The sequence below is a fragment of the Condylura cristata genome, unplaced genomic scaffold, assembly GCF_000260355.1.
Source record: "Condylura cristata isolate star-nosed mole 26May11 unplaced genomic scaffold, ConCri1.0 scaffold00021, whole genome shotgun sequence".
NCBI lineage: Eukaryota > Metazoa > Chordata > Mammalia > Eulipotyphla > Talpidae > Condylura > Condylura cristata.
The window spans coordinates 19,990,618-20,018,379 of record NW_004567122.1 but is presented as its reverse complement, the minus strand read 5'-3'; the positions used below and the strand labels follow the sequence as shown (position 1 = coordinate 20,018,379).

The 27,762-nt window shown below is 41.2% G+C and overlaps 1 protein-coding gene across 1 annotated transcript in view; it reads left to right on the top strand.

Moving 5' to 3' along the window:
• The window catches only part of MARCH3 (membrane-associated ring finger (C3HC4) 3, E3 ubiquitin protein ligase), a 136,272-nt gene that overhangs the window by 95,864 nt on the left and 12,646 nt on the right, over nt 1-27,762 (top strand). The window contains exons 2-3 of the mRNA XM_004686675.2: nt 5,361-5,603; nt 8,419-8,623. Of these exons, the coding sequence (XP_004686732.1) occupies nt 5,416-5,603; nt 8,419-8,623 (393 nt within the window). The 5' untranslated portion in view covers nt 5,361-5,415. The remainder of the gene's footprint in view (nt 1-5,360; nt 5,604-8,418; nt 8,624-27,762) is intronic.

The following is a 27,762-nucleotide window of genomic DNA, read 5'->3' as shown; positions in this document are numbered from 1 at the left end:
CAGAGATGCCAGCATAAAAGATTCCTCCCAAAAGAGCTTCTCCTCCTAAATGTAAGAGATTAAAGTTGACTTGGTACTGAAATGACAGTTCGGATAGAACTTGGGAGTCACTTGGGTTTTATTTTCTGTGTGTTTACTCCATGCTATATGAGAAAAGGTAGTGGTAACTGCTGTAACAAATAGACCCAAATGTCTCGAGCATAATAGCAATTTTTCATCAACTTTTCATCATATATCTTTATTACACATTTTGATGGACAAATGAAACCTGTATTTGGAAGCAGGGCTAAGGAGAATGAGGAGTGAGTGTGCAAAGAGGAACCCCACTTTTGTACACAGCCTAGAGAGGCAAAATGGTACCATGTCATGGCCCAACTGTGATCCAAAAGGGGTAGTGTGATTAAAGTTGAGATACCATAGGGAAAGACAGTTTGTGAAGACAGAAACAAGATGCAGTCCAGCTCAGAAAAAGCAATAATTATGTTTAATAGAAATAAAATGTGAGCTTCTCTGTGCATGTCCTTTCCAAATCACAAAAGACATTCACATGTATTACCTTATTTTAGGACTCACAAGGTGAATCAGTAAGCATTTGTACCCTAATTTCAAATATGTAAGAAGTCTCAACTAAGTCTGAAAGTCTGAGTGATTTACCCTGGTGAATGGTGAGCCACGGTGTAGGCTTGGATGTCCTGTCTCTGAGAACTGAGCCTTCCTCCATAACTTTGTGATACTTCCCATGGAGATATGACTTTGTAATACCTCCCATAATCCTCTTGGAGGTTCAGAGCATTGACAAGGAAAGAAGTCTACAGAGGTGACCAGATCTTTCTTCCATCCCCTCCTCTATCCCCATCCTCTGGAAACATCCTTCTGAGGCCAGCCATGTTCCCATGGCAATCACCAATGGTGCCTGTTCAGACAACAAATAACTGCAGCCTGGTAGAATACTTGCTTTTGTAAAACCTGTTCTCTGTCCTTTAAGGGGGTCACGGTTTAACAACTGGCCCTTTTATCGTAACAATTGTCTAATCAGACTTTCATTTTTTTCGCCACACCCTCCTTTTTTTACTGCCTCCCTCTTGTCTGCCTTTTCTCACTCTTTCCACTGCCTGCAGTTAATTTGAACAGTGTCAATTTGTGTTTTATTCTCAGCCTGAGAAAGACATTATACAAAGTGACAAGTCTAGCCAATAAAGAACCTATCCTACTGGTGGTGCAATTTGAAGGTTCTAGTATACACAGACATCTTTCCCTCCCAGCATTGTAGTTTAGACTGGAGAAATCCTAGAAAGCAAAATTCTTGTTGGGAGACCAGGAAGCTACTGCCCCACAACACAGTGGCACTGAATTGAAGAAAGCAGTTGAATGGTGCTTAACATTTTACAGAAGAACCAGTAGGAGATCACTGCTAGGCCACAAACCAGCAGTTCAGTTCTTTCTAGCATCCCTGGCAACAGCCTGCTATTTTCCCAGGTGGCTCCAAACAAGACTGGGAAATGCAGTAGCCATTTGTCATTGTCCCAGCTGCAACATGTGCATGCCAATTGGTGCATGCAGCCTGAGGCCCACTCCTGCCCCATGACTCCATCTATGCCTCTTGGCTTCCTTTTACCTGAGGGTGGGGAAATGTGCTCCCTTCTCTCCTCCTCCACCTGAATGAATGATGAGATCCACCCTTCCTAGGCTGGAAGCAATTCAGCCCTCCCCACCATGTTCAGAGGATGGCCTGTGCTCCATGTAATCACTTCCATCCCATTTTTCAATTCAAGGTCTGCTCTATATTGGGAGTGTTAGAACTCATCACAGACATGGCTGTATTATATCGCAAGGTTATTCTCTTGCACTGGTCAGGAAGTACGCCAGTGTGTTCTGCATGAGGGCTAGAGTGGACCATGTCAATCAGACCCTAAGTCTGGTGCAGAGTTGAATAGCGATAGCACAAGAGAAAAAGCAGTGCCTGCTTACAGGAAAAGCAGAGTAAGGTTGCCAATAATACCCGTTTTTGCCTTTGAGGGCAAAAAAAATAAAATGAAGTATATCATTTGCAAATGAAATTGTGGTATAAAATAGGGTTAAAGGAAACTCTACTTCTAAAATTGTCTTAAGGGCATTTTACTGTGTATTTAGAATATACACTTAGAATTACCTCCTTTGAAGGGGACTTAATGTAGATTATAAGTTTGTGAATTTGGGGACATTATTTGCCTGAGTAGACAGTCCTTTCGCTCTGGGCAGCCTAACCATGGACAACTGTACTTTCATCTTTATACTCTGTGTACCCTTTCCCACCTCCTTCAGTTCATCAAGTATAGGGAAGGAGCATTTGGCCTTCTGAGTTGGGAGTTATGCATAACCCGAAAATAGATTCTCAGAGTGCACCCAGACATAATGATTCCATGCTACAAGAAGGTCACTGTGTCTGCTTTTCCTGCCAACACACCCCTAGCTCTTAATCTATGGCTGCCTTGTGAAGCAAGAGTACTGTGCCAGGAAGTTACACTTTGTGACTGTGAGGCATTATGAGAATTTGAAATCATGTCAATGAGGTTTTTATAAAGGCAGGCCAGGGAAGGGGGGCTACTCCGAGTTTTAGAAGACAGTCTTTGAACCTCCTTTTGTTCTGTGGCCTGAGATTTAAAAACAAAAACAAAAACCTACCCAAACCTAGCTAGAATTCAACCTTATGCTATCAGTCCTACCCAAAATTAAAAAGACCGTTCACCAAAAAGTTTACAATGATGACATTGTGAGTGAGGTTTATTGTTTTCTTTGTGTTTTTTTGCACTTTGTATAACAGGTATTCTTCTTGCTTTGCAATGTAAAACAAAAAAAAATTAAACAAATCTTATATAAAAATCAAAACTGTATTAGTTGACTGCATTCCTGAGTGCTCAGTAGCTAGTATCACCAGCTTTGTGACTGTGGCATAGAACGGGCATTCCTCTGCCCTCATGTCAGGTCTCAGACCGGGACTGTCATATCTGCAGTTCTCTCCCCACTGCCAGTTTTTACAGTGCTCCTGAGAGAGGCCAGACCCCAGAGCCTGACCGGACTTAAAGCAGCCAAAGAGGACAGGAAAGGAAGCCCGCTGGATTACAGCCAGCCAGACACTTCACTGCAGTGAAGGGATTCCGTTCACATCCAATTGTCTCAGACAGGCAGGGCTGCTTGACATGTGCTTGTGGGAAGGGACGGTGTCATCTCAAGTTCATCTGGAAACACTGCTTCCTTGTCCTGACAACATCCAGTTGATGGCATTGTTGTAGAAGTTGAGGAGATCCTGTTTTCCAGACCTCTAGGAGTCAAATAAAATGTAACAAGTAGAGACACAGATCTGGTAGAAAATAACCCTTGAGGAATTCCAAAAATCCTCTTGGGGTTAGAAAGGATTTATTTAGACTTAGGGCCTTGACCACCCAGACGGGTTATTGATGTGAGCTCAGCTTGCCACCAATCCTGCTGCCTACTACTGAGCTTGGACTGGGTGGAAACAGACTATGCAGATCATGAAACTATGTCACGTCACCTCTAGACATAAATGTTCCCTCCTGCAAGTTTCTGTTAAGCCTCCGTTTCTTGCGTACCACATACAGGCCTAATATTGGATGCAATTGGGTTACTCACTTTAGTGAGTCTGAATGGTTTGAATTCGAAGTCATGATCCGAGCCTGGGCCACAGAAATTAGGAATAGAATTCCTGGTATTGTATATGGTAGATTGCATCTCGGGGAGGTAAGGTCCTTACTAAGAATGGATAATTTTTAATAGAGGGTAGAGATCTCATTCATCAGTTCTCTGTTCTCCAGTGTGTTCCCCTACTAGGAAGCAGTGTCCCTGGTAGTAAACACCTCTAAGTAATACACACAAAAGATTTGTTTCTTTATGCATGCAAAGACTGGAGTGTAGACCAGAGGTGTGGGCAATGAGAGGATTCACCAGAGACAGAGTGGGGAGCAGAACAGGCAGATCAACTGAAACACACTGATGAAAGGAACAACAGGCAAGGCTGTGGGAGAAGTCTGCTCTCCCACATGTGGGTTCGATCCTTGGATGGGGATTGAACTTGTGCTGCAGTGGCTGCAGATAGCTTGATAGTGCTGTGTCTTTAACCTCTGTGCCACCAAGGAGGCCAAAAAATCATATTTTTTTAATCTATTTATTGTGGTGTCCATCAGAAAAAGTATAACTGTCTCCTCAAACTCATCATTTCATGGATAACTTTAAGACTAGAATAGTTTTTTTTTTTTTTAAGATTTATTTATGTATACATATAAGAACTGGTGTATAGGCCACAGATGCAGGGGATGAGAGGATTTACCACAAACAGACTAGGGAACAGAACAGGCGGATGGACTGAAAAACACTACTGAGGAAAGCAGAGGGTGAGTCAGGAGAGGGGTCTGCTGCACCATGTGGGTCTTCTCCCTGGCTGGGGATCTAAATCATGCTGCAGTAGCTGCAGATAAGCTTCACAATGCTATGCTTTCACCCTTTGAGCCACCAGGAAGGACACTAAAATAGTTTTTGGGTTTTTTTGTTTTTTTTTTTTTAGATTTATTTATTTGCACATACAGAACTGGGGTACAGGCCAGAGGCTCAGGGGCAGTGAGAGGCTTCACCAGAGACAGAGCGGGGAGCAGAACAGGCAGATCGAAGAAGTACACTGCTGAGGGGAGCAGCGGGCGGGTCAGGAGAGGTCTGTGGCGCCATGTGGTCACCTCCGGGGCAGGCGGGAATCGAACTCATGCGGAAGTGGATTTAGTTTCTCAGTGCTGTGCTTCAACCCGCTGCGCCACCAGGGAGGGCCTTGTTTTGTTTTTTTTAAAGGAAGTTAATTTCAGGTGACTGGGGGAACAGAGATATAACAAAAGTTATAAAGGTGATACGCAAGTTGCATGATTCATTTTTGACAAACTGTTGTTCTAAAAGGGGCTGCCTGATCAAATTTCTTTCTCTCTCTTTTTAATCTAGTATCTCCAAGTGAAACTGCACAAAGAAAAAATTGCTTGTAGGAAAAAAATAGTTGTGAATGATTTCACAATGATTCTAGAAACTTTTAGAGTATCAACAAAAAGCTACTGCTTCTTTGGCCCACAGCAGAGCTGCTTGTCTTGCCATCAGATTTGACTTCAACTCCCAAATGTTTATGTACATCGACATGCTCGCCATGTTGTTGAGAACCACATCCACTGTTTCTTGTGGTCTATGTGTATGTGCAAATGTGTGTGCACTTGTGTGCCATGTCTACACTACCCATTATTTACCTTAAATAATGACATGATGATGTTGGTGGCCTGTTAATCTCCGTTTTCTGTTAACCATCCAGCCCAAGTAAACTGTTTTCTGATCTCTCTTAGATGGAAATTCTGTAGAATGTGGAAGCCATTAGCAGAGTAATTGCTGTCTGTTACCATGACAACCAGCCGCTGCAGTCACCTGCCTGAAGTGCTGCCAGACTGCACCAGCTCAGCTGCGCCTGTGGTGAAGACCGTGGAGGATTGTGGCAGCCTAGTGAATGGGCAGCCACAGTATGTCATGCAAGTTTCAGCCAAGGACGGGCAGCTGCTGTCAACAGTAGTTCGGACTCTTGCCACCCAGAGGTAGTACCACAGTTTAAATAAACGAATCCATAATTGATCCGAGGAACTCTTTGTCAGATGGAAAATGCTAAAGGGAATGTAATTAGTGCTCAAGTCTTTGTGTCAGGTGAGAAGAAGTCTTGAGAAAAAAAGAAAGACTACACAAGTTCTGTCGTCGTTTCTATAGCAATGGGGGACAAAGCTCAAACTCACACGGTCAAGTTTTCCTCTTAAAGTCATTCTTGCCAAGAGCCAGGAAAGAAAGGATTCCACAAGAAGCAGCACCCACTTACTTTTACATTTGTTACTTTGACATTGCTACGGTAATTACACTCTTGTTGTCTCTAAGGTGCTAACAAAGGTAGCCCTTTGTTAAATAGAATGAAGGAAGAACACGATTACAGGTGACTGGGCCAAAGTAATTGGATTTTCTGGGCAAAACTTCTCAAGTGCCATTCCTGGTATGAATGTTTAATGTTCCAGGAAGGAACTCTGTTCAGGGCTACTTTCTCACTGAGTCTCTTCAGTGGCACATCCCCAATTTGAAGGCCTCTTCTTTTGACTCCTCACATTTGATACCCATGAGTTGCTTTCCTTTCACACACATTCAGCTCTATGGAGGGTAACTGCTCAAAGTCCTAAAACTTGTCTTTCCTGAGTCATGAACCAAAGCAATGCTGAAGGCGCTGAGCAGCCCAGAGCCGACTTACCTGGGCCAGCACATCATTGCTGGGGGTCTCCTCTTAAGCAGTTGCTGCCCAGTGGCACATTGAAAAATACAGGCTGTCTAGCCAATAGGTATGCTTTTGCTTCTCCAGTTTTCTTCCAGAATGGGTAAATGGGATTTCGACCTATAGATATAAAAGTACACCAACACTGCACCAACTCCATGATGTCAGTGCTGAAACTCTGGCCTTGAAACTCTGAGTCAGTCACTCATACCTCAGTTTGAGCAAAAAAATTCAGACACCTGCTCCAGTGCAGAGAGAGGCCCACGGATCTCTAGATATTCCGTGTGGGAGAACTTCTGCTGGTACCACAGCATTTTCTGCTGCCTCTCAGCTTGACTCTAGTGGCCGCCATACTTGGACTCATGCTGTAGACATGGTCCATGTCCCTTCCATTTTCATCTTATGCAGCCATCACAAAGGAAAGAAAGAAAAAAAATCATATATATTTTTCCCACCTATCTAAGAACTTCTCACCAATAGTTAGGACTCATAATATGGTGAGGCCATGTAAGTCATTGCTCTTCTGGAAGTGAGATGATAAACTGTATGTACACCTACTACCCTTAAGTCCTCACACACTTTGTTTGATGAGAAAGAACAGGCTGGAAAGCTAAAATAATTAAACCTGTGCTCCTGTGTGTGTGTTTGTGTGTGTGGTGTTACTATGTTTTCTCCTATCGCGCAGTAATCTAAAGTAGATTTCAGAGTTTTACATGCTTATGACTCATGAGTTAAGGAAGCCAAGAATAATAAGAGGAAAAAATCAACTCTTCCAACTTTTTATTTTCTTCCCTGAGCATGTGTGGGAAGGAAATCCTATTTTGCTCTAATCTTCTCTAAGCCCTTACTCATTCCCAGGAGCATCCCTAGAAAACCTTTGGGGAATAGCACTGTTCCCAGGGCTGTTTCCTTTTGAACCAAAGCTGGTGTCAATGAGAGGAATGGGCTGGGTCACTGTCATCTTTAGGAAACATGGAAAAAGTCTGATCCCTGAGTTCATACATACAACAGTGACGTGTCATAAACCTGTTCACTGGAGAACAGCTGGTACAGTGTTAGCGAAGAGGGAGGTTCTCAGACAGGACACAGTATCCACTAAGAAGTAGTACCATCTTTTATTGGGCACTGACTTTATGTGACAAGGGCCATATTATTAGATTCTTTGTGACCTGAGTCTTTTCACAAACAAAAATAGCTCCTATAACCGGCACTTATCTTCTGGTCCCTATCCGAAGCTTCTAAGCCCCTATCTAGCTTCTAATATGGACCACCTTTTCTCATCCTCACAGGCACCACAAAAGACAGGTACCAGGCCCATTCTGAGATCAGGAAACTAAGATAATAAAATGATGATGTAACTTGCCCAAAGTTAGCCAGCTGGTAAATAGCAGAATTGGAGTTGCAGCCCAGGCTGCTGGACTCCAGAGCCTGCCTCATCAACCACTATACTAAACTCTGCAGGGTGATTTTCCTAAACTAGAAGCAGAGTTCTAGACTGAGGTCATCTCAATAGGGCTGCTCATTACTAGCTTCAGCTTACTGTCTCTGGTGTGCTAGAGAGCATCCTAGGAAAGCTCAGAGGGCCATCCTGTCACCCACCTTCGTGGTCTGGTTCACAATGCAGTCTTGTGTGACTCCCTCACATTTGACGGCCAGTTAAATCCCCCTCTCACCTCCTCCCTTTGTATTGAAAGGAGAAATAAGAAGAACCTCTGGATATAAAGCAGAATCCTGACCTGGTTCAAAAGACAGTTTGTCTAGAAGATACAACCAGTGTCATTTCAGAACAATCTCTGTTATTAATGGTGAGGGGTTGTTTTTATTTGTCAACTGGTAGTTTGTCTCAAGTACATCTCTGTTCACTTTTGGCCCTGAGCCATGCCTGGCTGCTTCGATAGTATCCACCCCATATTGTTCTGTGTTGGCAAAAGTAAATGCCTAAAGACCCCATCGCTGACTCTGTGTCTGAGAAAAAGTGTAGCTGTAGAGTGCTTATTCTGAACAACTGCCACAGGGGATGGTCCAAAGGACACAGAGCCCGAAGGTCATCTGTGTGGTGGTGGTTTCCAGCCCAGTGACAGCTGGTGCCCCTCTTTCTCTTGCAGCCCCTTCAATGACCGGCCAATGTGCAGGATCTGCCACGAGGGTAGCAGCCAAGAGGACTTGCTTTCTCCGTGTGAATGTACGGGGACCTTGGGGACAATTCATCGGAGCTGCCTGGAGCACTGGCTGTCATCCTCAAACACCAGCTACTGTGAACTCTGCCACTTCAGGTTTGCAGTGGAGCGCAAACCCAGGCCTTTAGTGGAGGTCAGTAATTGGGGCACTTCCAGAAAACAGCTCTAATGAGCAAATGATGTCTGCTTTTATGCCCAGGTCACAAAGCCTGTGTAACTTCACCGAATTTCGAAATTCGTGTGTGTGTGTGTGTGTGTGTGTGTGTGTGTGGAGTCCACTAGATTACTCAAGAACCAACCATAGAGATGTGTGTGTGTGTGTGTGTGTGTGTGGAGTCCACTAGATTACTCAGGAACCAACCATAGAAATATGACCTCCATGAGATAGAGACAAAAGAGTAGAAGAAACCAATGTGCAAAGAAAGTTTAGAGTCTTGATCTCCATTTTTCATCCCTGCAAAATGAAATAAAAACAGGTTAAACAGCTTTCTCTTTGCATCCCATCTACCTACATTGGTGCAACAGAGAAATGGGTAGTTGGGTTACGTATCCTCGATATTATGTAGTTTAATGGCTGTAGACCCAGATTTTCTGAATTTCAGTATTTCTTTGTCTTTGAGTAAGTTATTTCCACTAAAATAGCAGGACATTCTCTTTTATGTTTTGCGAATCATGTGATTCTTCTTTAGTCTAGGGTCTATTCTTTAAATAGCAGAGAAATTTGGGAGGAAGTCATTAAACTATTTTTGCCCTCTCTTCTATTTGTCCATTAAAAATTGGAATAAGGACCTTCCTTGGTGCACAGTGGGTTAAAGCACAGCACTATAAGTCTTTCCATAACCACTGTAGCACGAGCTCAATCCCCAGCCAGGGGGGTGACCCAGATGGCATGGCAGACCTCTCCTGACCCACTCACTGTGCCCCTCAGCAGTGCATTTCAGTAGATCAGCCTGTTCTGCTCCCCACTCTGTCTCTAGTGAATCCTCTCACCGCTCCCCCCATACCTCTGTCTTATACCCCTGTTCTTGTATGCATAAATAAATAAGTCTTTTCTAAAAATGGATATTAGTAAAAGTAAACATTCCATCATCTTATGAACCAGAGCTAGTTGAAACCTGCTGATAATAATCTCATTTCAAAAGTTGATTCAGTGAAATTTTGGCACTAAAAAGAACTAAAAATTGTGAAGCCCTTCTTGGAAATGATGTAAGACAATGTGTTAGCACTGGGGCACTAAGGCTCTGCAGAGTGTTTATATACATTTCACTTGGTTTTGACCCTGACATTTTTATCAGGACCTCTAACTAGGGCCTGTCTTAGCTATGACTTGATTGCCAAATGGCACACAACTTATTTGACTTGCCCTGATAGGCTCTCCGCTTTTTTTTAATACTCTGGATTAAGTGACCTCTTAATTTAGCTATCTTGCTGCATGACATTGACTTTCAGAAAGTCATATTTGTAGAGTGCCCATCAGAGGCTTGACCCTATGCCACATTCATTATGACTTATATTTCAGAATCTCTCAGAAAAGAGGAAAATAGAATTAAATAAATGAGATGATTTCTCAAGTCCAATGGTAAAATTTTAAAAGAAGCCTATTTCTCATTTCCAGAAACTTTTTGGTACATCCCCAAATTTCTGGTACAGCTTCTCCTGGGAAGTTGGCTTCCCAGAATAAGGAAACTCTGCTTTTAAATGGCTTACAGACAATGTTCTTGGCTAATATCATCCCAGTATGAGAGCTTTTACTTTTGCACGGAAAAATCCCAGTGTATATGGGCAAACTTATATCCAGGGGATGGGAGTTTGGGGGTGTGCACATGTGCATGTGGGGAATACATCAGTTTTTCTCACATACCTCAGGATTTTAGGAAACTGAGGAAACAAGGCAAATGACCTTGAGAATGTGTGAGGTGTTCTGCAAGATTTAGGGCCTCGCCTACAAAAACTTCCCCCAAACGGTCACTGGTGGTGAAATTTTCATTGCACAAATGGAATGTGACATTTTTCGAGTTAATGATGATTGAACAAGTTGAGAGTGAAAGGCAAAACTTTGCAAGCTGGAAGGGGGCTGGTGTTTGATCATCCCATGGCAAAGTGAACTTGCTGTTTGACCACAAGCAGTAAAAAGAAGTTGTGTTTGGTTTCTCAGTTGGAGGACAAATGAGTACCAGGTGCAGGCAGATTTTTAAACAGATGACTTTACTAATTGATTTTTCCCTTCTTACCAAAGAGCAGTTTTAATCATCAAAAGTATTTCAATATTGCATTTCAATATTTTTACCTCAGGTAAACATGAATCTTCTTGGTACATCAGCCAAACATGTTTATTGGGTTAAGTATTAGAAATAGTGTTACTTTAGTTCTCATTTTAAGTCTTTTAATTGTTTTAACCATTACTTTTATTTGCCAGTTGGATCTGCCTTCTCATTAAAACTAGAAATTCCATAACATTTAAATTCAAAATCGATGTGATAATAAAAGCTCCTGATTCCAGAGGAAGCAGTTGAAAAAGTCATTTATAAATTTTATTTGTCAGCATCTAGATATTAACAGCATTTAGAAATTGCTTTAATACCTCAGACTCCCCACTCTTCAGTAAATTCTCTCAGTCCTTCATTCAGCCTAACTTTGCTTCCTCCTTAATACCACCATTTTGAAGACACTTCTCTCATCATTTCCATTCCGCCACTGCCTGCTGCTAGCTGTTGGCTGTTCTTTTTTAACAGGTCAGGAACTAGGACTCATGTCTATACACTAACTGCTCTGTCTTTGATAAGTTTTTATTTCTCCTCCCTGCAAAAGGGCTAGTTTCTACTCATAATGGTCAAATCAATACCCTATTTTTATTAGCACCTCCAAAATAGGCATCACCTCTCTACTTTATCACTGGTTGGTGTAGGTCATTTTCTCTAAATTGCAGTATGGGGGATGAACTAGAGACACTCCATTATATATTTGACTACTGTAAGACTTTAGTATTTATGCACAGCTACATTCTACACTTAAAATTAGTACATTGTATGATATACAATTTATGCCTTAAATTGTGTGTGTGTGTGTGTGTGTGTGAAAGTGTGCATGACTGCGTGTAAGTACTTAAATATCCACCTACCTGGTCACACTAAGTCTCTAAAAATCTTTTGGTAAGTTCATGGCCAATTTTTTTTTTAATTTTAAGATTTATTTATTTGTGCATACAGAACTGGGGTATAGGCCAGAGGCTCTGGGGCGGTGAGAAGCTTCACCAGAGACAGAGCAGGGAACAGAACAGGCAGATCAATGAAGTACACTGCTGAGGGGAGCAGCGGGCGGGTCAGGAGAGGTCTGCCATGCCATGTGGTCACCTCCCGGGGCAGGCGGGAATCGAACTCATGCGGAAGCGGCTTTAGATTCTCAGTGCTGTGCTTCAACCCGCTGCGCCACCAGGGAGGGCCTCATGGCCAATTTTATACCCTAAATATTTTCTTTGCCAGTATTTCTAAGCTAGTATAACAAGAGCTAGTTTGAACCCAAGAGGGCTATATTGTGTTCATCCAGTGTATTCATATCTGGGTGAATTTCCTCCATAATCCAACTTAAATAAATCTTATAAGGTCTGTGTCCAATCAGGCAAAACTTGAAAGGATTTAGATTATACATAGCAAAAGGGAAAAGCAGATAGAACACATACCTTTTATAGCTCTATAGCTAGCACTGCTCCTCATGAAGGCTACATTTTTTTTGTTGTTGTTGATTATGGAAAATATATTTCCAGTGGCAATTTGTCAGGTGTATTAGCCCCAAGAATAATGACCTGCTCAGATGCAGTAAATAGACATCCACAACACATAAAGGGATTCACCGAATGTCCAGCATGGGTAGTTTTATGGTTTCCTTTGTGCTCATTTTTAGCTTTCCTCATTTCTCTCTAAGTTGAACTCTGATACCATTCTTTTATAACAAAGAAAACAATAAAAATACCATGATTTGTTGCCCAAAATGTGTGCCTTGACTGCAACCTATTGCCATGATTGCATATCTGATTGAGCAGTTTGCCAGGGAAGCCCATCTATGTGCAAATAGCGAGCTTGCAACATTAGTTTCTTGTGATGGGAATATCTGCTCTTGGTTTTCCTAAGACATGTATCAGTAACACCCACCTTGCCTGGAAACTCATGAAGTAATAGATCAGCTCAACAACACCGTGATTAAAACAGAACAGTGAGAAAACAGTTGAAATCTGGGAGAGAGACTTCTTAGGATCTGATCTTCCTCTGATCAGGGAAACATGATGATTTTTCACAGAAATGATTAGGTTTCTGAATTCCTATTTCCTTTACACAGGCCCAGCTGATTGATAAGAATTTTATGAACAACTTAAAAGCTGTTCCCTTTGAGTCAGAGGTTTAACTAAATTGAAACTGAGAGTGTTTTCACACATATCAGTTAGCCAAAATAGTGGAATGTAAAACTAGGAAAGTGAGGATTGAGGATTTTTTCAAGCTTTTTATTTGTGATCCTTTTTTTAAGTCACTGAAGGAAAATGGTTTTAAAGTGTGCCCTGGATTCAGTGTGATTCCACCTGTACCTTGGGGAGCAGAGTTGAGCTGCTATGGAGAAACTATTTTGCACCTTGGCACTTGCTATTTGACAGATTTAAGACTTCACTGAAATCTTACGGTAGATATATCAGTTAGGTGGGCACATTGATCAACTCTGACCATAGTGGGTTTTGTTTTGAGGTTTAATCTAGTCATTTAAGTAAAAATAGGTGAGCTTTTGGTTTCATAATACTCATTTTCATCAACTGTTGGAGCATGGCAGCAATTAGAGAATGACACCAAAGGGATATAGACTCATTTGAGGGTCTTTGGAGACATAAGGACCACCTCATGCCTCAAAGGAAGGTGGACAAGCTCCCCTCTTCATTCCAACTTGTGAGTTGCCCACTCAGGAAGGTAGCTAGTCCAGAATAACCACATGTGACAGGCCATCAAGAAACATCTGTTCAATAAATAAGTGGGTGAATACAGAACCTCTCCTTCCCCATGCCTTGTATCTTTAGGCCATAGTTGTAAATCAAAGAAACAGGCCTTCTGCTCTTACAGTCGTAGACACAGTTGGACAGGGCTGACACAACACAAATTAGCAACACAACTTTGGGCCACCCAGCAAATGCAATGATTCTAACACATCCGGACTCCTCCTAGTCGTCAGTCTTCTGTCAGTTTTCCAAGAATGGCAGATGATTGGTACATCAGAAGAAAAGGTGTGCTTTAGGGCTTGGCAAGAAACATTAGTGGAGTTAAACAAGTGTGGTTGGAGTAGGAAAAGTTTCATGCCAAATCAGCATTTGTCATGCTTTTAGAAATCCAAATGCTGTGCATACCAACCCTTCACTGTAGTCTTAAGGGAAGGGGGAAGGATCATATGGACTATTTAGTAAATTAAGACATAGGTTTAGGTTATGTCAGATGAAGATACTTCAGTGAGGAAGAAGTCAGATCTCCTGGCACCGCATTCAGGCCTTTTTCACCTGTTCCAGATTGTGTTCTGGAGTGACAGAATGAACTAGAAGGCCTCATTCCAGCATCTGCAAAGTGTAACGTGGGAGGGAGTTAGTAGAATCCGCTGGAATTCTACTAATAGTTGCCCTTCCCACTCCCATGTCCACCTGCGCTCAAGGGCAAAGAACACAGTTCTTCCTGCTCTGCCCTTCTGGTTATAAGGGCCCCCTTTTCCAGCTGCAGCTACCTGAGGCAACTTTTCCACCTGCCCGCCCCCTCCTCCCTGTGCCTCTCCAGGCAAGCAAGGCCTCCTAATACAGAGTGAGGCCTTGTAGCATGAAAGACAGAGGAAATAAGAAACTGGAATACACTGAGAGACTACATATTTTGTGGCTAACATGATGAAGGTCTTCCCCTCACTGAAATTTTTGCCAGCGACTTTCCAATCAGGACTTGATACCACTGTAGTTGCTTTTCCACTGAGTTGACCACTGAGAGCCTTGGATTCCTTGGTGCCCTGGCCACCCATGACCTACATGATGACTTGAATGATTTCCTCTTTCTGCATTAGCTTTTACATCTGTAAAATAAAGCAGAACTTACAGTCTAGTGACCTTATTCATGTAAAACAGCAGTACTTGATTGAATCAACACTTTTTTAATTTCCAGATTTTGAAAGCCTTTAGGTGGGACATGCAACAGCCAGTTTCCCTGGGCCTGCCTTTTGGCTTAATTCTCTCCCAAGTGTCTTTACCTGTTTGCATGACCCACCAGCCATTTACATTTGAGATTCCAGAATTGGATCACTTCTCCCACCATTTAAAAAGTTCTCTAATATTGTTGCATTTCTTTCTATCAACATCTTTCTTTCAGGGTAGTATAGACTGAACCTAATGATCTCTGTCCAATTGTCCCCACATTAAAAGTGAACTGAAATGGCTGGTTCAGAATCACAAGGTAAATGAACCACTGAGACACTGTGTTAGTACGGACAGTGATGAGAATCAGTGATTCAAATACGTCGCTTTTGCAGTGTGCCTCTGTGCTGGCCAAGCACTTCTGACTTCTGTCAGGGTCACTGAGCAGCCCCCTAGCCTCCCTGTGGATATGTGCCTGGCATGTCTGATGACTAGAGTCCAGCAATCCTAGATCCTGCAGTTTTGGGATTTTTCTCTTTTTTTTTTTTTTGTTTTTTAGCTAATTTGACAGTTGCTTTGTTACTTAAAGCTTAGTTACAAAGAAGCTGTTTTAAGGTATCTATTAAACCCACAGCTTGCTTCATTAAAAATCACTTCATTAAAAAAGCAAGCCAACCGAGTGTTCACATGGCCACGCCAGGTGGAAGTGAGCTGCTTGGTACCCTGTTTTGAGCCCGTTTGCTGCTAGTAAGGAATTAATTTGAAGAGGAAAATCTAGTATATGATAGCTCCATGTAAAAAGAATTACATGACCAGATTCTGTTATTTTACATTGTACTGATAATTGCAGTGAACTTGGGTTGAAATGCAAATTAGAATCCATGTTCTCAAGAGTACCTTTTTCAGTCCTGATAGGTGCCTCCTTCCTTTTCCCTTCCACGAATGTTGAGGGGCAGAGTCACAGATACTTAAAACAACTAAATTTCCTTCACACAACTTTCTTATTTTAATCATTCTGTGTTAAAACACACACACACACACACACACACACACAGAGAAGGTGTTTATCTGCCACCTAGAATTAACAAATGTGAGCTTTTTGTGAATTACATACCTCTCAAAAGAACAGCCTCTTAGGGGAAAAATGTATGTAGTCTTCACTAATTCACCCTCAAATGATGACAAAATTTAGGAGAAAATTTAGCCAGATTTTCCTGAACCAAGAACAAGAGGAAGTAAACAGAATGAGACAGATAACTGTGAAAGATCCTGGGCCCTTTGAGCTAATTCCAAATGTAAGCACGTAATATACAGCTAGTTTTGGCCACCAAGGGTTCTATTCCTTTGAAAGGCAAACAATTAGAAGTTATTATATGGGAGTGTGAGGTGGTAGCTGTGGAGGTGAATGTATCCCCAGGCAACTGACAGGAGAGCTTTGTAAAGACAAGTCTGACAGAGAAGCAGTGAAATGTCACTGAATGGCTGCACTTGGTAATCATCTCCATGCCCTGCTGGAATAACCAGGTGCCTTGTGCAGGTACATGGCCCTGGGCTCAACTGAAGGGAGAACCTTGACAGCAGAACCCCTGCTACAGATTTGAAATGCAGAGTTACAAGATGTATGAAGCACCTGCTGAGGGCTTCTGCCAGAGCTCCTCTTACCTCTTGAGTTCTCAGTGTCAATAACTAACACTTTTAACTCTAAGGAAAGAATACACATTTTTAAACAAAGAGTGGTGTGAAATGTTGTGAACAGTATGTGATTATGGTTAAATGCTGCCTAATGGATAATTGTATTGAATGAGCTAAGTGAAGAAGTATCTAGCTTAGTAGAGGGAGCTCAGCACTCAGTTATTCATTGAATAATACCTGCTATGCCTGTTTGTGCTGAGAACTTCTTTTTCCAGAGTAAGCATACATCTTGACATGCCACTTCAATCCATAGCATTCATGAATTTCATTTTGAGTCCATCTGGTTTTGTTCTGAAGATGTTCACCCCCAAAGATTTTTTTCTTCTTATTTACCCATTTCCTAGGCAAAAGGAAATTAACACATCCTATACAATTTATATGGCTATCTTAGATCATTGTCTCGGGTATTTCTATAACATATACTTCCCCACTCTATAAATAAGGAAGCTGAGACTCCAAGATATTAAATCACCTTCCAGAGATCATAGGAATTTTCAGCCACAACGCTAGTGTCTAGAGAAGGCAGAAGAATTCAGATCTCTCTGGTCCACAGGACATGCATGCTTTTTCCACCATACCTGGATGCCTCCTTCCTCACTTGACAGTACTTTCAGTCTTCCCTTGACATGCACACACACAAGCACACACAGAACAGAAGACTTTTTTAAAAATAGGCAGCCTTTTTAAGGGAACAGATGTACTTCAGAAAGGGAAAATGGAATGTAGGGGTAATGATTATAATCCTGGATTTCTCTTAACATTGACTTTATTTAGCCAGATTTATATGACTCTCTTAGATCATTGGTTAACAGGAGGGAGGGAGGGATTGCTAGCACTCAGGGACATGGTGAGTACTTACGTTATACATTTGTCCCAACCTATACAACACCAAGAGTGGACCACAGTATAAACTGTGGACTTTAGGTGATAATAACATTCTAATGTGGATTCATCAATTGTAACAAAGGTGCCAGGAAATGCAAATAACAGGGAAAGCTATGCATGTAGGAGATAGGAGATATATGATAAATCTCTTCCTTTTTCTTTTGCTATAAACTTAAACTGCTCAAAAAAATAAAGTCTATCGAAGAAAAAATAAGAAACTGTGTCAGACTGAGTGCTGAGATGTAGAATAGCATATCTTCTCGATGCTAGTTGGGATGTACACCACCCTAGTAGAAGACAGAAAGTCATTGTTAGTTTCCAGGGGACTTCACATGCCCTTTCTCTTTTTTCTTTCTTTCTTTCTTTTTTTTAAAGATTTATTTATTTATGCATACATAACTGAGGTACAAACCAGAGGTGTAGGAGTGGTGAGAGGCTTCACCAGAGACAGAGTAGGGAGCAGAACAGGCAGATCGATGAAGTACACTGCTGAGGGGAGCAGTGGGTGGGTCAGGAGAGATCTGATGCGCCATGTGGGTCACCTCCCAGGCTGCAGATTGAACTCACACTGAAGCCTAAAGCAGCCACAGCTAGCTTAAAGTGCTGCGTTCTAACCCATTGCACCACCAGGGAGGGCCCCTTTCTCTTGTTTCTTCTCATATACTTACTGTTCGCCTGCATTTCAATCTTCATTTTACTGAGTTACTATGTCACCAATTTCTTCTGAGATTTCTCTTAGGGCAGGGCTGTTACTATAAAGGCTGGTGAACTCAAAATCATTAAGAGCCCGTTCCCCTTCTTTTACTAATAGTTGTGAAGGTTAAATACCCATAATAAGGTTACACACACTTAGAAGGTAAATCTTTTAAAAGATTCATCTAGATTATTCAGTTTGATAAAACTTGTTTTGCAAAAACACAGGTTTTTCTCTTGGATTATTTGAATAATTGCTTCAGTTGTCTCCTTCACTATTTGGACAGGTGCCACATCTTTGGGAAAAGACAAGAAAGGTCCTGTGGCTTTAGTTTTCCTCTGTGTATTTCTGTGCACACCTCATCACTGCCTTCCCTCATTCTTGGATAGAGATCCTACAAGATTGTTTGGATAAAACTGTTGCCTGGCCACCCGTTATTACAGAGCTAGAGTGAGAGATATACACTGTGATGGTTATGTGAAAGGAAAGTTCTATTTGTGCTTGCATATCATGAAAGGAGAGAGGGGGAGATTTTGAAACATTTAAAAACAGCACTGAAAAACAGGTTTAATTCTAAGGTGAGCTGCTTATGAAAACATATAAAGATGTATTTGTGAAGACTCAGATCAAATTAAAAGAATAAAATGAAGTATTTTCTTTTTATTATTTTATCACTACCTCACCTCCAACAATGCTATTAGAAATAGAAAGTTAGGATAAATTGTGAGGTTCAAAATCTTTTAGGGCTCTGAGGGAAAATGGCTAATATAGTATATATGAAATTCTGGCAAGTAGGAGCAGCAGAAACGTTGTAAAATAGAATTTATAGGCAGTTAAGGGCATATCTGGGAAGAATCAGTAAAAGCAGAAATTGGTAGAAGAGAAAATATTCACCATCTTAGAAAATAATGCAATCCCCCTTCCTAACAATTCACCTCCTTCCAAAGGCAAGCTCTTTGCATTAAAGTTAGTGGATAATGGGAGACAAGAAAGGCATGAGAGATGGAAGTAATAAAATGACTCTAGTGTTTTCCTAAACACTGGCTTATCGGCTTAAAATCAATGACTTTAATGTTGAAACCCAGAAGTCATTCATTCATCATAATTTGCACGTTTTCAGCTGTTTGTATGACATACCTGTCAGGCACATATTTGAAAAAAATAACTCTAGTAGATGAAGATGTGGCTAGCCAAAGGAGATATCTACAAATGAGAATTCATGCAAGATACAGGAATACTTTAGGGAAATCTGTAGACACTTCACGTTTTTTTAGCCAAGGCATTTTTCCAGTGTCAGATGTTTTTAGAAAAGCTTTATTGTGATATAATTCACATACTACACAGATCACCCATTTAAAGTTTAAATTCAGTGACATTTACTATGTATTCAGAGTATAGCCACACCACAGTCTATTTTAAAACATTGTCATCTGCCTAAAAGAAGCACCACTTTTACCTCTAATCCTCCCATCTGCTGACCTAAACAACTACTAAACTAGTTTGTACTTATCAGGATTTGCCTATTTTGGACGTTTCCTATAAATGGCACTCTATAGGATGCCATCCTTTGTGGCTCCCGGGATAATTCTGCAATGTCTAGTCTCATACCTTATAGAAAATATGTATTAACCTCTCTTGCTATAATTGTATTTATTTTGTACTTCTTCTCAGCATCTTCTTTGCCATAATATACTGCTGCTCCTACTCCTACTAGTTATTTTTGCTGAGTCCTTACCCTGTGCCGCTTACCTAGGCACTGCAATGCTCTACATTACAATTTAGAAATGAGGAACCTGGCACAGAGGTGACAATGTTTTTTGTTTAGAGCGTTTTGGGTGGGTTTTTGTTTGTTTGTTTTTGCTTTTGCCTCTTATAGTTTTGTCTTTTTCCCTATCACAGTTTACTTGATAAAACCCTGTTCATTATTTGTTTCTTCATTGTATAAAAAACACTTATATATATGTTTATACTGTCTGAACTTTTTGCCTATTAAAAGGCCTTTTCTTCCTTTAAGTCCATTAATTTAATATGGTTGCTTTTGTGGTTTTGCTGCTCTAAAACTATGCATTTTTTTATCCCATATTGTGTGCCATTAGCTGATTTTTTTCAACCAGGGTCTAATAAAAGATGACAAATCTAGAAAGCAATCAAATTCTACCAATAGTCATAAGTTCCTCAAAGTTCAGAAAGTTGGACTTATGAAAATTTAAGGAAATGATCTAGAACTGTGTCTGTTCACCTCATATATGTTTGAGAATCTGCTTACAGCTTGAATTCTCTGCCCTGAAAGGCACAGACATCATGTGTTCAAATACAGTTTGAAGGGGTCACCAGCCTTCTGAAGCCTCACACTCTAGGTCAAGGACCCTTATCTAGACAGACAGTTACATAAGTTGGAAAGAAAATGTAGATTCTTTTCCAGCGGTCTCTGCTGCACCCTTTAAATGTTTAAAACAGGAATAGTAAGGGAAACTTCTCAACAGCTCAATGCAAATACCTTCTGTGAGAAGGCCACATTATAATTCTGTGGGTGCACAGCAATGGATATAGTTTGCTAGTCTTTAAAGGAGAGCCAATGATTTAGCGATGCACGTATACAGGACTTGGCTAGTTATTAACTTGGGTTCTTCTATGGTTGACTTAGTTTTGCAATAGGGAAACGTAGGGATAGGGAAGTAGGAGGGGGAGGAGAGACACATGTCTTAGGATTACTCAAGCTAAAGATGTATGTGTGTCCCAGTTAGAGGAGAAATTTCCCACAGACCTGTGTTCATACAACTGGTCTCCTGTTTACCATTCTGTAAATGCCAAGCGCTGATGTCATGATTCGTGATTTGAGCTGCTATCCCTCCTACTTAAGGATGTCTTCCCTGAAGATATATCCATTATATTTGTAGCAAGATCTTCTACAAACATTGACCATATTCATGAGAAGTAATGCCAGAAAAGTGGAGAATATTGCCAGCCACTTATACAATATCATGGCATATTTTTATGTGATAGTCTGAGCCCCATACTTAATGACCAAATCCAAAAAGTCCAGGGAAGAAGTAAAAACGGATGGGTTGGCCTGAACATGAAAAAGAGGCCCTTTAGTCTAAATGTGAGAATGCAATAGACAGACATAACTGAAATCTTGAAAATCTCAAACAGTTTAGACAATGCAAGCATGCAGTGCATCATATCATATTACTTGAAAGCTGGTGGCTCTTTAAAATTTGAGAATGGAAAGTTTTGAATAGAAGTAAAGAGGAACCACCAAACACTGCAGCTCATGAAGTTAAGCCACTACCTCAAGTGGAATTTTGAGAGATTCCAGTTCCATTTGTTACTGAGATATGGCTTGTGTCAGCAAGGTATGACAGGCCTTCCTAAATATATGTTTTTTTGTTTGTTTGTTTTTTGGTTTTTTGCAGCAAAATGAAATCTATGAAATCTAAAAATCCTTCTGTTCTCATGGTCCTTCCGTCTAACAGAAATATTCCCCTTTCTCACAGTGTTCCCATTCTTGCTTACTTTGGAAATAGGTGTCCCTGGTGAGAATATGTCTTTTATTATCTACTTTACATCTATCTACCTTTCATTGGTAGCTTTCCACCATAAGCTTGGATAATTTTCATACAGTCTCACTACATCTGAGGAATGCAGATTTTTTTTATGTGGTTCCACTTTGAAGACTTGGTTTTGATTCAACCTCTCCATCTCTATTCCTTTAAACATCCCCAGTTATCAAAATAGCGATTTATTTTCTCTATTCAAGCTATTCATCGTTAGTACTCTGTTCTGGTAACTTTCACCCTATGATCCTTTCCTCTGGGAGTAATTATCTAAGCTGTTGGTCTCCAACACTAGATCGGTTGCATTAGATAACAGTAACTTTACAGACTGGAGGGCCAGGGACCCCTTGAGAACCAAACTGGAGCAGGGCTCAGGGGACTGGGAGATGCCATTTATATCCACTGGCAGTTGGCATAAATAATCTGATTTCTATCTTTACGACCATGCATTTTATTTATCAGTTTCTTCTGGAAATTCCTGCTCTTCTCCATTTTTTAGCTGTTTACCTCTTCATATTTTTTTTTTAAAGATTTATTTATTTGTGCATACAGAACTGGGGTACAGGCCAGAGGCTCGGGGCAGTGAGAGGCTTCACCAGAGACAGAGTGGGGAACAGAACAGGCAGATCAACGAAGTACACTGCTGAGGGGAGCAGCGGGCGGGCCAGGAGAGGTCTGCCACGCCATGTGGTCTCCTCCGGGGCAGGCGGGAATCGAACTCATGCGGAAGCGGCTTTACATTCTTAATGCTGTGCTTTAACCCACTGCGCCACCAGGGAGGGCCATACCTCTTCATTTTTTTTAATATTTTTATTTATTTATGCCAGAGGTGCAGGGGCAGTAAGAGGATTCACCAGAGACAGAGTGGGGAGCAGAACAAGCAGATCGACGAAGTGCTGAGAGGAGCAGAGGGTGAGACAGGAGAGGTCTGCTGTGCCATGTGGATCACCTCCGGGGCCAGGGATCAAACTCACACTGAAGCGGCTAGCTTCCAGTGATGCATCCTAACCCGTTGCACCACCAGGGAGAGTCCTGTTTACCTCTTCTTATGCTTCTCGCTTCTTATGCTTTACTTCTTCTCATAGGATATATAATTCTGGAGTATCTTCCCATATTTCAGAACTGTAGTCTCCATTTTACTGTGGTCACCACTATACAATGACAATTGAAAATAGAGAAATGTTTCCCATTTTGTTTATATCCAAAGTTGCAAATGAATCTATGAAATTTTTTTGCCATCTAATCCTGCTGTACTGATAATCTTATCTTTCGAAAATTTGAACCATTAGTGTGAGTTTGTGTATAGCATTTATGTTTAAATAATGCCAGAATCAAATTACAATGTCCTAGACACAAATAATTGTATTTATGGAACTTCATAGCTATCTAATTGGCTTATTGGCCTAAGTCCTCTAGTAGGACTTAAATCTCTGGAGTGTTCTAGAATATGATGTATTCTTCAGGCAAATCACAACTGTGAATGCCAGAGCTGCTAAACATATGTCAGAGACAAAAATTACCTTACTGTATTTAATCAGAAGAAGCAGGTTGAAGAGTGTTATATACATATGCACTACTCTAGTTAAACTCATTTCATTTCTACTCAAAGTGACCCTCTGAGCTCCTTGTTAGTATAGTGGTTAGTATCCCCACCTGTCAAATGACCCTCTAGTTTGGAAGTACCTATTTATTTATTTAGCCATTATTTATCAAGCACAAACAAAATGTTTTAGGAAATGTGTATATAACTGTGGGTATGGCAGAAGAAAGATGGGTAATAATCAAACTTAACTGCTAGGGAGAATATACAAAATCAATAAGTAACTAACTAAAAAGACTCTAATAATGGCAAAAGTTATAAAGGAGAAAGCAATGACTGGGGTAAGAAAAGATGTGATGACTTCCGAGGTCCTTTCTGAAGAAGAATCATTTGAGCAGATGTATGGCTAATGATAAAGAAACAGTCATGGAAGGAAAGGTTCCAGGCAGGAGGGAACAGTCATTGCAAAGGCTCAGAAGCAGGAACCTGAAGCAAGAATAAACCCTACAGGGAGCATTTTATGAGAGGTCAAAGATGCTAAATTCACAATGCTTAAATTCTGTTGTGGGCCCCTCAGCATTCTATTTTTTTTAAAGATTTATTTATGCATACAGAACTTGGGGTACAGGCCAGACGTGCAGGGGTGGTGCAAGGATTCACCAGAAACAGTGGAGAGCAGAACAGGCAGATTAATGAAGTACACTGCTGAGAGGAGCAGAGGGCAGGTCAGGAGAGGTCTGTTGCACCATGTGGATCACCTCCGGGGCCAGGAATCAAACTTGCACTGAAGGGGCTGTGGCTAGCTTGCAGTGCTGTATCCTAACCTGTTGTGTCAACAGGGAGGGCCCCCCTCAGCATTCTGTTGACCTGTTGATCCCTCTTCAGAATTATGTTCTTAATTGACTCAATAAGGAGTGCAAGAAAAGCAGTTACCTTAAAATACAGCTATCAAAATATTTAAAAGACAAAGTTGTGATATAAAACGTAAGTGCTTTTTTAACACATTTTGGTGAGAAAGATTTAATAATTATGTGAAGTAGCAATATGTCAAAATATCTGCAACAGTTGTAATGTGATGTGAACTAGCTATAATTTCTTTCAATGACAAAGTCACAGGTACTAGTAAGACCACTAAGAGTTTCTGCATAACTCAAAGAAATGCTAAATTTCACTTATAGGTTGTGAAAAGTAAGGTGTGATTTTCTTTTTCCTCTGTTCAAAAATCACAAATATCATTAATCCCATCCTTGGGCCCATCAGGGATGTGTACAGACACCCAGGCTAATCACACAAGGTTTTGTAGGCCAAGCGAGGTGTTGTATAATGGGAGACTTCTGGGAATTTTAAGCAAGAGAAGTAGTGTGATATTGCTGCTTTATAGAATCTGGATTCTAGGATAACAATAGAAGGGAGAAGAAGCTGTAACATGGTTCAGGTGAAAGATGAGGTTGACTTATACAAAAATAGTGACGCTGAAGAAACAGTCTTGAACGTGTTCAAGATGTCTTCTAAAGGCCCTGCTGATAGACTAGAGACAGAGCCAGAGGAGTAAGAGGAAGATAAGGATGGTGTGTGTATTGTTGACCAGGACACCAGGTATAAATAGATAATATTCCATAGTTATTTTCATCTTGGGAGGGGAAAGCATATTAACCTTATAGCAACATAATAAGTAGCTATTTCTCTTAGAAACCTTAAAAAATGCAGTGACTCAAGAAAACTGTGTCTTGCCTAGAAGGTTAAAAGCAGGGCTCCTGACCATGTGATATTCACATATCAACAGCATTTCTCTGCACCACTCAACTGCTCTAACTAATAGGTAGGTCATTCACTTCTGGTAATTCTGGCTAGGGGTATTTTATTAATTCATTTTCATTAAGCACCATCTATGTTCCCATACTGTTCTTGGTTCAAGATATACAAGAATGAACAAAAATGAAGCCATGCCTGAGAGCTCTCATTGAAGTAGGGAACAAAAACATAGACAAGTAAACAAAGAAATAAACAGCGTGCTTTTAAAGAATGTTCTGCGTTCTGTGGAAAATATAGGTGGGAAGTGTTTGTGGGATCAAGAAATGTTTTCAAGTGCCATTTGTGCTGAGACCTTAATGAAGAAAAGGAGCTGACTGTGCAGGAATAGAGCAAAGCCTGTTTCTTGTAGGGGAACAGCCACATGTGGGGGATGGAAGTGAGGTCAGAGGTAGTAAGAGACATGGCTGAGGAATAGAAAGGGGTGAAATCAGGAGGTCTTGCAGAAGCAGATAAAGACTTTGGGCTTTATTCTGAGAGTGTTCAGTAAAGGGACAGCATTACCTGCTGTATGTTTTAGAAGGTCGCTGTTAGGGCTTTGGAACTCGGGTGCCAGCAGGGAGGTGATTGCCTCCTGAATTGGACATGATGGTGGCCACAGAGGTGGCAGCAGTAAATATGGAGAATTGCTGATATATGTTGAAGGGAGTGCCAGGGAGGCTGACTAAGGGCCACATGTGTTGGGTGAAACAGGAGAACAGGATGACTGTGCAACTGGCTGGATGGTGCTGTCATTTACTGATACGGAGGAGGCTAGGAAGAAATAAAAATGGATGTGAGTTAAGTGCTAAGTCAAGAATTCCATCTGGGGCAGATTAAGTTTGAGTTGTCTCTTAGTCACCGAAGCAGAGATGTCGACTGGACTGTTGAATATGCATATTTGCAGCTTTGGAGAGAGATGAGGCTCATGATTGACATTTTAGGGTCATGAGCAAAACCTCTGTAAGGTTTTCATTTGAGGTGCATTCCTTTGAGCCTAGAGCAAGCATCTCCTTAGCTCCCCCGGATTCAGAATTTCCTTCTTTGCAACTTTAGCAATCTTGGAAATTCATTCATTGACAGACTGTGGAGTTCAGAGATTTAAAACACTGGTAGGAGCTTATTTTGGTTTTCTGCTGTGTTCCCAGTCACCTGTCTGCATAGTTCCTTAGCACCTTCCGTTTTAAATCATGCAAAGGACCTGTCACATATATTCTGATCATGGAGTTGCCCCTTTCACATTACAGCTCCCTGGGCAGCCAGGGCAGCTAATATAGGATGTTCTGCGCTTCAGGAAACAGACTCATCCTAAAAAAGACAAGTGCTTGGTTAATAAGTCTGCCAAGTGTCACAGCAACTAGAGCCTCTTGAGCAGATAAACCCAAGTGAGTCAGTATTGTGCGACCAGGTGATTTGTTGTTGTTGTTGTTGTTGTTTTTTCTCTGCTCCATAAATTTGTTACGGTTTTATCTGTTGATATCCCTTCTGTCAGTTTCTTTCCTTCTCCTGGTGGTTTTCATTAAGGAGAATCATGGGAACGGTTGCAATCGATGAGGACTATTAGTCACCAGAGTGTAATCTGGTTCTAGTACAAACTGACTTGCAGAGTGTCCTGTCTACCTGGGAGACTTAAGCCGATTAACTTAGGCAGACCCTGAGAGACAGAGTCAAATGACCTGTGCCACCACACCCCCTTTATCCCTACCCACCAGCAAGGGATTTAACTAATAGACACTGTAATTAGATCTGAACCCACAGTTAGCCCAGCTTGAAAGTAACTAGTGCGGGACTCAGCTCAGTTGTACATTGACACTTGCTGGATGATGTTATGTGCCTCCTGGTAGAATGCTGCTTTAGTTCCTCTGTCTCAGGCCATACAGTGCCAATTATAGAAGAGGTTTCTGTTTTTGTTGTGTTGGTTCATTTTTGTACCTTCTTCCAAAAGGATATAAGTCTCATCATTCTGGAACAAGTTAGTGATTGGGATGAGATCACCACAAACAAATAGGCACTCAGTGCCAGGCTCTCAGCAGTGCAACCTCTATGTGCTTTTTCTATCTGATGAAGCCAGAGAAAAAAGGCAGGAAGGGTGCTCTGAGCTGTTCACAAAACTCTGGTAGCCATGTAAGTGGGCCCATGATGTGAAAGATGCCAACAAAGTAGTATTCTCATTGACTCAACTTTTAAAATGCAGCTAAGGTTAAACTAGAGCCTCGTCAAGGATGGTATTTTAGCTACAAAAGCTGTCCACAAGCGCAATATAAATTAATTGGTACCATATGCCAGGGCAACAATAATAAGTAAATTATTCCTTCTTACATTAGCAAGAATAATTAAGGTGTGATCCTCCTTCTCCTCCCTGCCCCTATCCCCTGCCCACATCCATCCCCCACCCCATCCCTTTTTTAAAAATAAAATGGGGCCATCTCTGGTGGTGCAGGGGGTTAAACTGCAGCACTGTGAAACTGTCTGCAGCCACTGCAGCACAAGTTCGATTCTCAACCAGGGAGGTGAACCCACATGGCACCACAAACCTCTCCTGACCTACCCGCTGCTCCCCTCAGCAGTGTATTTCAGTAGATCTTCCTGTTCTGGTTCCCACTCTGTCTCTAATGAATCCTCTCATCCCCCTACCCTACACCTCTGGGTGCCCCAGTTCTGTATGCATAAATAAATAAATCTTTTTTAAAAAATTAAATGTTGATAGGATATTATTAAGAGCACACTAAGACTATAGGGATTAAACCCAAATTCATTCTTCTACAAGTTATTTAACTTCTCAGTGCCTCACTATACCTGTTTCTGTACTAATAAAATAGTAGTGACAATAATGGCTAGTAAAGAGTAAATGAATAACTCTATGTAGCCTATAAATTAGTGCTTAAGGCATCATAATATCTGAGTAAATATCAGCCATTGTCATACATTCTATATTGTGATGTTGAATGTGATCGATACTACTGATACAAAGATGAAGCCCCACCTT